We start from the raw sequence: 10681 nt of genomic DNA, 5'->3' as shown, positions 1-10681 counted from the left end.
AATGAAGAAGATGTGGCTGCTGCAGAACGATTTCAAGAATTTCAATTGTCTTCATTTGCTAATCCATTATTTTTAGGTAAAGATTATCCTGATTCATGGAAAAATACCTTCACTAATGACACAGAATACTTATTAACTGCTGAAGAATTAAAGGAAGTAGCCTTTGGCACCGATTTTTTTGGTATTGATCCTTACACATATACAGTCGTTACTTCACCAGAAGGAGGTGTTGATGCTTGCCAGAGAAATACATCGCATGAGTTGTGGCCTTTATGTGTGAAGGAATCCCAAATGCGTGAAGATGGCTGGAAAATAGGATATAGGTCGCAGTCCTATGTCTACATCACTCCAATTCAATTACGCGAATTCCTCAAATATATTTGGAATACATTCCACTCACCTATTTTAATAGGTGAATTTGGATTCCCTGAATGGAGAGAAAGGGAAAAGGAGCTTGGTGATCAATTATACGATATAAACAGGTCGATATATTACAGATCTTTTATGGAGTCAGTTTTAAATGCCATTCATGATGACAAAGTTCATGTCATTGGAGCATTAGCTTGGTCATTTGCAGATAATTGGGAATTCGGCGATTATGAGCAGCAATTTGGACTTCAAGTAGTGAATAGAACAACGCAAGAAAGATACTATAAGAAGAGCTTCTTTGATATTGTACAATACTACAATGAAAGGTCTTAGTATACTCTTTCGATGCATCGTTATTCAATATCTAAATTTCTTTGCCTTTTCTTAAGAAGTAGTATAATTACATAATAAAATTATATCTAATATGATATGCTGTAGTGAGATTATCCTTTATAGAGACCTGTAATATTGTTATATTGATGATAAGATTGTGGCTGCGTGTAATGATTTATCAACTCAATACCAGTAAGAAATATTGATAACTAAACTATATTTCTTCTAAATTTTACAAAATACAATCTTTAGGTGAAGAATTTTCGCATCAATACAAAGTAATATTTCCAAATATAATTTGGATCGTATGGAATGTTCTTACATGCGATATACCCCACAGTATTATGATTGATTTTCAAATAATTGTCCTCAAATGTAACCTTACATGAATCATAAACACCTATTACGACATCAGCAAATACTGAAAACCCTTGATTTTCATGGTCATCAACGGCCATATATAACAAATCTTCCAACTTTGCTTTCATAGGTGCATGATGTTCACAGTGAATGCATTGAAAAATACAAATTTAATTATAGAAATAAATTAGGGGCGTAAAAGTCTATTTTCGATTTGGATAGAATGTGGTGCAGAAAATATTATTTTCTATTTTTGGACCCTTTTTAAACTTTAGCAATGCAATCGAATTAACGAGTTATAGTCTTAAAGTCCTTTTACCATAAATCTAACATTTAAACGGAATCAACTTGTCATTATTATCTTTTTCATATTGATCGAAATTGACTTTATATATATCCAAAATCTTAATGTGACGATCACCTTCCTCTCTTAATAAAACAAACTTAAGTTCGCTATCAATAAATATCTTTTCTTATTCTCTTATTTTAAGATATGGGTGGGTATCAAAAAACTAAATTTAATGATTTTAACCATTTTATCTTCTCTTAGGTCATGTGTATATGCTGAATTTCTAATATACTTGATATTTTAATAATCACTTGTAATATTTGAATTACAAGGATTAACCACACCAATTGAGATATAATGTTTTTTTCCTCCTACACTATCTTAAAAGATTGCCATTTATTGTTTATTTAATCTTGAAATTCAAATTCTATTGTGCTTATCGTTCTCAATTTATCTGAAATATGCAATGAATGAAAAGCTCTATCGATTCGCCACGTATGAGAGATTAAGATAGTAAACAAATAGCTATTTTATATATTTCATTGGCTGAAGAGACCATTTAAAGCGTGAGGTTTATCTATTATGCTTATCGAAGCATTTCAGATAAGAGAAATTAACGTTCATAATTCCGAGCCTCAGGCAAAAGAACAATTGATTGTATTTATCCGGGGAGCCAGTAACAATTAGCAGTCGGCTAAAATGATGCCATCAATCGTCACAGTAGCTTGCCATCACATGTGATATTTGTTAATTGTTAATTCAACTTGCATAGATAAGAGAATAATAGAACTTCGTGAGCATTTGATAAGCATTGTTCTTATTGTGTTATTATCTATATGGCTTAGTTGCAAATTAATATTTGGACTAAAATGTATCGTCAAATACATTAAATGTTTACGCTTATTGTCTTTTAACACGATTTCCAAAACTATTTCGTGTTTTAATTTGCTAATAGGTATATACTAATTACAAACACAGTTCCATGCAATCATTTTGATAGACGGAGAAGATAAAGTCTCTGGAGTGATAAGAACAATAAGATAATGAAACCGCTTTAGATTAGAATAAAGTCGCCAAAAAATATAAATAGAGCTTAGCTCATGGGTTTTCAAATAAATTTTTATGTTCATTAGAATTTATAATTCAAACAACTTCAATAAATAACAAAGCAAATATGAAATTCCTGTTCAACGCACTCAACATCCTTATGGCATTCTTTTTAATGGCCTTGCCAGTATTTGGTGTTTCTATTTTATCTGATACGCTTGCTAAGGTCGAGGCTCTTCTCAACCATATTGAAGAAACGGTTCAAGGTACCGTGGATCTGTCTTTGGTCAACTCAACTCTTGCTGACATTAACAACTTAAGTGATCCTTTGATTAATAATCTTGGATCTGGTATTGACGGCTTACTTACCAGTTTGCTTGGTTAAATTATATATCTGTAATGTATACTTTTAGTTGTTTTCAGAAATATATGAATTACCTAGTTTTAAAATGTAGGAATAGAAATTAGGTCCTCCTGATTAATAATAAATTGATTCAAACACAGGCCTAATAATTGATTTCTTAATCAGATATGATGAAAAAAGACTTGCTAATAACCGAATCCCTTGAAAATCCATGCATTATTTATTAAAATGTTTATATTTTGTCAGCCCAATTTGGAAAAGCAATATCCATAAATCATAAGAAGTTATGAGATGCATAACATTTCTAGGTTTGTGGATATAGTTACTTCTCATGAAATCCAAGATTCAGATATCGAAATGATGATAAGTGGTGGATTATCTAACATCTTGTTCTAGAGCATGACAATGCTTGAGGGGTAGGAATAAGTATTTCTTCTGAATTATTAACTATTTGTTCGTTGCATATCGAAATTCTTTCTAATCTCTTAAACCAGACTTCGCCAACTGCGATACCCAATACTACGGCAAAGAAGTAGCAAGTAATATATGACATAATAACAAGCATTAGTGAATACGACAAAATAGCTATTAGAAATGATAAAATCAACCTCACTATGTCCTTTTCAAAATCTTTCCAATTAGTGTAAAACATTTGCAATAAAAAAGAACGCCTCTTTTTTTGGGACAAAAGCGCTGGTGTTAAATTCAGTTCTTCGCTATTAGTGCTATACGTATTTGATTCCGATCCTTGCTTTTCAAATGGTTCTTGTATTTCATCGTCGAATCCAAAATCAACAGTTCTTTTATATGATAATGATAAAGATTCCTGCCCTCTGCGCCACACTACCTGTTCAATGTAAACATACACAAATATTAATCCTCTTAATATGAAAGCGACAAAAAAGAAGAGACAAAATATACCGAAAGCTTGTGGCTTGGTTGATGCTTTCAATCCTTCAAATAAAACCGATGTATCGCGAAAATTGTTAGTGAAAGTCATTTGCATCACCATTCCACTGGATGTATTGGACATCGAAGACATAGAGCCAGGTATCTCTCCCATCATTTTGAGTCAGTGGTAAATCTTGAATTGTTAAAGTTATTAATGTTGATATTCGTTCCTATATATATAGTTGTTAGGTAAGATTTTTCGCGTAATTATATATAGAATAAATTTGCTCACATCATCCAAATCGGGGTTCACGCTAAACACAAAATTCTTAGTATGATGAATCATTACCATAAATCCATTCAGAGCAAAGATGATTACCTCATCTCTCTTAAAAGTCTACTAAAATATTTCTATATTATATGCTTACCACTCGAAGCTTTCTTCGTGGTATTCAATATCATAGTTGCAATCTAATTCTAATCTATATAAATTAACCATACTCCTAATACTATCACTAAATTTGCATGGTCCACAAACTATAAAATGTGTAGTATTTTTTATTTTATTTATTCGAATTAACTTATTCAAACATGGCCTGCTTCCAATGGGTAACATTGATATTTTGAAGCACGAATTATTCTTAAACGAAGTGAATTTTGATGAGTGGTTGTCTAAAACCTTCTCTTCTAACGGTAATTCTTGGTCATCCAACATTTTTCTTTCTTCTTGATCTGTTTCGTGAACGCAATCTCTAACACTTGTCAATGATGACGAATTTGGGGTAGGGGTATTCTTTTCTTTACCCGAGAGTCCGAGATTCTCTAAATTCAAATTCCGTGTTACAATTAATTCTATTCTGAAAATTGGATCAGGCTGGTTTGTATCACAATAATTTTCATATAGAAATTTTAATTCATTCTGAAACCATAACAATTCGTTCAGATCACGTACTACCCAGAACAACCGAATTCTAGTTTGGCTAGAACGCTTTTGATTTAATAGTTCCAAAACATAGGGATAAATACTTGTAATACCAATACCAGACGCAACTAAAACATAATCATGAATAGGATTTAATCTAGCTGATAAGGAAATTGAATTTCCATAAACGCCTTCCATAACTAAAGGGATTTCTAACTGATCATTTGATACCTTCATTGATTGCCTCAAAACGTGCTCATATATTTTTTTGGTTATTCCTTTTTTTACTTTGATAATTGCTGTCATGCAATTAGGTTTGAGTGGATCCATGTAAAGTGAAAAAGGGTGTGATTGCCAACCGTTGAGTAAAGGATATGGCTTTAAAAAATACAAGAAAGTATACTGACCAGGCATGAAATTGAACTTCATTCCTTCCTTTGGAATCGAAAGCTTTATAATGGATTCATCAAAATATTCAATTTTTGATTTCTTAATTAGTTTTCCTGATATTGAAATTTTGAATATCCTTAGGAGCTTGTCCCAGCTATAAATCGCTATAATTGAGTAACACCAACCCAACCAACCTAAAGTATTGACGTGGTAGTAAATAGCGACAATAAACACAATTGAGAAAACATGGTGAAGAATTAAAAAAAAATCATACATTACCCTTCTGAACCACTTCAAACTTGTTAGCAAGATTAAACCTAACAATACCATAGATACTATACCCCATTTCCAATAAGCATCCACTGCCCACATGTCATAATCTCCTTCCTTGACCGTATACGCTGTCCACACGCACGAGTGGATAAATGCTAGGAGTGACATAGCCATTGCAATAGTCTTATGAAAGCTAATGAATGTTCTTCTTGACCAACTTACGACATAACTTAATGGAGTATTTCTGATACCCATCAAGTACATGGATGGCAAAAGAGAAAAAGACATGATGCAGGTACGATATGATATGAAATCCAATAGATAGAAAAACTTTGAGCTTCCTAAGTAGGCATTTGGTAGCATCATATTGTAACCAACAATGCTGAATATGATAACAAGTATCCAAAATACGCTTATTGCTGCAAACTCAATTGTAGATGGAAGCATAATAGGGATTAAATCAGCCAAATAATAGATAGTGTTATAATCGTGATTTTTGAATAAAGTCGATTGTACGACACTGCCTTTAATTCTGTTCCATTGCTTGCTTGGTATAAATCTCAATAATACTTTATGATAGTTATAGACGAATGAAATAACTATGACCAAAACCCAATAGAAATTCAATCCCCATCCAAACCATTGGGTTTTATTTACATGATCCATTACATTTTGGAATGAATCTGAATAAAATTTGAAATCAGTTTGGTTGACATCTAGGGGATGCATTACTTGTTCCTCTATATCCCTCGTACTATTAGGATACTGTAAAAAATCTGTGGCATTCTCGTAGAATTGAACAAAGTCCAATACCGAATAGTCGTAAACCTTCTTAGATTTAGTATAGCATCTAGTGCCAACATGCTTCAATGCATGGTTTCTTTCTTCAACATCTGCAGACTCTGAATATATACAATTTGCAATTGAGCCGAGCCAATCAACATTCCCACAACGACAAGTATACTGCGTAGCTCCGTTCCCAGTAGAATTACATCCCCAATCAAATTGCTTCATATAATATACACATGACGAAGCAATTACACTATCTACTATAACTAGGGAAAAAGTTATCGGAATGTATGATAAAATGATGAAGGATAATGCAACTATGTTTATTTTCATTTCGTATCAGTCTATACTTTTACCAGAGATTTCATTCATGGAATACAAAAAACTCTTAAAAATTGGATATTCAGCCTTTGACAAACTATTTCATGAGTGGTGTATGAGCAATTAAAGACTACTAGATAAAAGAGCTACTTACCAGTCTTGAATAAATCATTTTGCTAAGACTTTTGGACGAAGAGGTTTCTGTACTGGGAATTTTTAATAGCTCATACAAAAATTTCGCTGCGCTGGATTATATAATCTTACATGTATTTAGTGGCTTCTAATGCTTATCTTAGTGGTCGCTGCAATAATTAAAGACTCTATGGAGGAGTTAATTTCCAATTGAGTCGACGACTATTAGGGCGATCAGTTTCTTCTAATTTAGGCCCTCTATGATTACTGTATATATATTATATTTTGTATGAATAAATGAACTTAGAGTCAACTATTTGACATAGAGAATTATATAGCTGAATCGATCCTCTCTTGCTTTAATATATATCCAATATAAAGATTAATAATTTTTGAAAGATTGGGAGCAATAATTTTATATGCTTTTGAAAATTAAGTAAATTATTGCAATATTGTGAAAAGCAATCTTTTTCTCTAAATATCAAAATAAATCTAAAATATTAGATTTTAAATAACATTTAGGCTACGAGAAACAAACCGAGTGATCATTGATATATGAAAAAGGGAGCCTTACATATGTTTAATATATATCATAGTAATAGGAGTTAGAATGGATTTTTTTGAGTATATTGAGATATTACAATTTGAAATTTAAGTCAAAAGTTTACAACCTTATTATTCTAAGATCCATACTAGAATGCTTTATGTCATCAGAAGACTATATAAGTCGCTGCTTTCATATAAAAACCTCGAGTGTACGAATGTGTGTAACAGTTTCATTCCCGCATCTTATTTCAAACGTTATCTCCTATATATCAAGAAATATTGTCTGATTTAAAATATTCGGGGGATATAACAACCTTGCATAGTCTTAAAGCAGCACCCGCAAACCACCAATAATCCTTAAAGTTTTCAAGTATCTTAATGGATCTGCCCATCATACTCTTGTAATACAATTCTCCATTATCTTCAAATTGCATTTTAGATTCAAGCTGTATTAAAGCAATGACATGTAAGATTGCATGTACTATTAAAACATGATGAATAAATTTGTTTGATTCAATTAGATCGACAATTAACGAGGAATAATGATGTATAAGTGACATATGCCTACTTGTAGCCCCACCTTCAATATTGTTGAGCTCAGAACCTCCGACAATAAGAGAAATTGAATCTACCTTACAGCGGAGATATAAGATAAATGCATATGAGTGATAGATTTTCAAAGAATGCTTGAAACTTTCTTTCATTTGAGATTCATTTTCAATATACCAATTCAATAAGTCAGCCTCTAAATTATGATCCAGCAACGTTCGGTTATGGGGAGGTCTATACAAAGAACATTGAATACGATCAATTAATTTGCAAATACTACACCAAGAACTAAAAATCGCAAAATCAGATTCTTGGTCTTCTCCTGCGTCAAAATCGTCCAATTCAACACTATCAACCATTAAGTCTGCAGGATTATAATACATCTCTCTTCCACAAGTAGCCGAAACAAGACGGTCGCAGCAAAATGATACCCAGAATAAACGGGTTAATATTCGTTTTCTATAATGAACTTTTTTAAAGCTCGATAACTCATTGTCTTTGTTTTCTTGGTTTTTAGATATTCCATTAGAACCACCCATATTTGTGATTGCAAGCTCCCCACATAAATTGCATGCTTTCGTTATATATTCTTTAGAAGAAGTTGCTCCTTCAATGCCTTCCTCGTGTATAGATAATAATAAATATGATTGTATCAAAGTGATCTTGTTTGTTTCCACTAATTCTAAAAGCTTACATCTGTCATAAAACTCATTTGATCTGTTTCTTATATTGCTTTTGTCCTCAGCAGTATCAAATCTAATGGCACTTGAAAACATAGCATTTAATAACATGATTGGGATCGTCTTTATATCATTCAACATATCTCTCTCCGCGACAGGATACAACGGATAAACATTTTCAAGAAATATTTTAAGCAAGCGGCGTTGCTCTTGTATAGGAGGAACAACAAAAGCACCCTTGCTGCTTAGATAGTTCTTGAAATCTTCATCTATAATCTTTTCATCAATATGGTCATTGTCTATTCCTCTCCAGGGGTAATAGAGGCCAAAATCATCTCCATCGAAACATAAAAAAGAATCCCTACTTAATAACAGAGCCAATGGCTGAGTAGCACAAACAAACTGAGGTTTCAGTTGATCATTACTTTGAAATATTTTTTCGTATATGTGTTCTTTCTTGGTCTCTGCTTTTCTCTTTTTAGATGGTTTACTAGATTTTGAATCATCGGTACCGGACTTCCAAATACAATTTAATGATTTATTCTGGCACAGGTTACAACTAGATGCGTCAAAATCGGTGATGCATTTCTTATGAAGTTTCTTGCAACGCTCGCAGGCTTGGATAGAACGCTTTCATAATATGTTAATAAATAGTCCTTAAAAGGAAGATGTATGGCTACTTACCGGTCTCTTGGATACAGAAAATGTAGATATTGTGAAGTTAGACAGCATACTCATTTATAACGCCATATATAATAGCGTCAAATCTAATGATTTCGATTTTAATGTGTATGTTCTCCGATATAAGAGATCAAAATCATTGGCGGACGGCATACCCAATAAAGGTGAGGGGATTTACCGGGGAGGATTACTCTATTGGGTAATCCTCCCTCCCTGTCTTGTCAATTTCTTAAACGTAACTGGACATGTATTAGCTCTGATACCGTATGACAGGATTTCCAAGATGGTATATATACTGCTTAAAGTCTTCGAAAGAGCAAGTTTCAGTTAGCGAGGAAATAAAAAGTGAAAATGCCAAGTTTGCAATCAGAAACAAAATACAATTGTCCTAAATATCGTGTATATGATATTTCAAAAGCAAAAGTCAGAGGTACTGGTGATATATCGTCAGTATTCACTTCTTTTGAAAATTCTGGTAAAGTAGGACTTCCACAAGAGTATGCCGAAGTCAAGAAAAACCTAATTAAAAATAAAGAAGCATTAACTGCAAGCTGGTATAGATTGAAGACGGCTTTAGCTGATGGAATCAAAGAAATAAAAGAAGCTGGTCCTGAAATCATACCACAAGTCCTGTACAACGAATTAGGGAATTTAACTGAAGAACAAACACAAGAGATTAGAAGACGTGGCTCGTTGATTATCAAAAATGTCATTCCAAAGGAAGAAGCCATTCAATTAAAAAAGGACGTGATCGATTATATTGATGCTAATCCAAACACAACAGGTTTTCCCAAAGATAAAAAAGTTGTTTATGAACTATATTGGTCTAAATCACAAGTCAGAGCAAGATCACACCCTCATGTAAATACTGTTATGTCATATATGAATAATTTGTGGCATGCTTCACCTGATAGTGAGATATGCTTTGATCAGAATATATCGTATGCTGATCGTTTACGTATCAGGAATGCAGGCGATGGTCTCTTCTCGCTTGGACCTCATGCAGATGGCGGCTCGTTAGAAAGATGGGAAGACGAAGAATACAGTAATTGCTATACCCCAATATTTGAAGGAAATTGGGAAAACTTTGATCCATACGATGCAACCCACAGAATTGAGGCTAACATGGATTTACATGAATCAAGAGGAACATGCAGTATGTTTAGAACATTCCAAGGATGGTTAGCAGTTTCTGACATTGCTCCAAAGGAGGGTACTATCCTCTTTGCACCTCTTGTGAAAGAAGTTACAGCGTATTATATGTTAAAGCCATTTTTTGATGAAAATGATGAACTAAAACTTGATTCAGATATTCCAGGAGCATCTCCTGGTAAGGGCTTGGAATTTAATAATAAAACTCACCCTGAAATGGATCTTGATAATTTAATGGTTCTGGTTCCTAGAGTGGAACCAGGTGATATGGTATTCTGGCATTGTGATTTAGTTCATGCCGTTGATCCCGTGCATATAGGAAAACATGATTCTTCTGTATTCTACATTCCTTCAGTTCCATTATGTGGGATTAATGTAGAATATGCATTTTTACAGAGAGAAGCATTCTTGAAAGGATTAGCAGGTCCCGATTTTCCTGGATTCCCACATGGTGTTGCTGAAACACAACATATTAATCGTGGAACTCCTAAAGATGTGATTGAAACGGGGGGAAAACCAGCGATGCAAGAATTTGTTTTAGATAAATTTGAGGAAAAATCAGAATATACGGTTGGAGTCAAAAAGGCAATCAG

General features: G+C 33.1%; 5 protein-coding genes across 5 annotated transcripts; 2 read left to right on the top strand and 3 right to left on the bottom strand.

Moving 5' to 3' along the window:
* Positions 1-2525: 2525 nt before the first annotated feature.
* AC631_05580 (uncharacterized protein) lies at positions 2526-2783 on the top strand (the record flags this gene model as incomplete). The annotated part of the gene is made up of 1 exon (XM_015614409.1): positions 2526-2783. The coding sequence occupies one exon, from the start codon at positions 2526-2528 to the stop codon at positions 2781-2783; it is 258 nt and encodes an 85-aa protein (XP_015464767.1).
* A 358-nt stretch (positions 2784-3141) lies between these two features.
* On the bottom strand, positions 3142-3828 carry AC631_05579 (copper transporter family protein; the record flags this gene model as incomplete). Its single annotated transcript, XM_015614408.1, has 1 exon — positions 3142-3828. One exon carries the CDS (start codon positions 3826-3828, stop codon positions 3142-3144), a length of 687 nt encoding a protein of 228 aa, XP_015464766.1.
* A 249-nt stretch (positions 3829-4077) lies between these two features.
* Positions 4078-6252, bottom strand: AC631_05578 (ferric reductase family protein; the record flags this gene model as incomplete). The annotated part of the gene is made up of 1 exon (XM_015614407.1): positions 4078-6252. One exon carries the CDS (start codon positions 6250-6252, stop codon positions 4078-4080), a length of 2175 nt encoding a protein of 724 aa, XP_015464765.1.
* A 1043-nt stretch (positions 6253-7295) lies between these two features.
* On the bottom strand, positions 7296-8396 carry AC631_05577 (uncharacterized protein; the record flags this gene model as incomplete). Its single annotated transcript, XM_015614406.1, has 1 exon — positions 7296-8396. The coding sequence occupies one exon, from the start codon at positions 8394-8396 to the stop codon at positions 7296-7298; it is 1101 nt and encodes a 366-aa protein (XP_015464764.1).
* Positions 8397-9287: 891 nt separating this feature from the next.
* Positions 9288-10658, top strand: AC631_05576 (uncharacterized protein; the record flags this gene model as incomplete). Its single annotated transcript, XM_015614405.1, has 1 exon — positions 9288-10658. A coding segment is annotated over one exon (1371 nt), but the record flags the coding sequence as incomplete, so codon positions are not given.
* Between the last annotated feature and the right edge of the window lie 23 nt (positions 10659-10681).

The sequence above is a fragment of the Debaryomyces fabryi genome (genome assembly GCF_001447935.2).
Source record: "Debaryomyces fabryi strain CBS 789 chromosome Unknown contig00232, whole genome shotgun sequence".
Lineage (NCBI taxonomy): Eukaryota > Fungi > Ascomycota > Pichiomycetes > Serinales > Debaryomycetaceae > Debaryomyces > Debaryomyces fabryi.
This window is presented reverse-complemented; position numbering and strand designations above follow the sequence as displayed.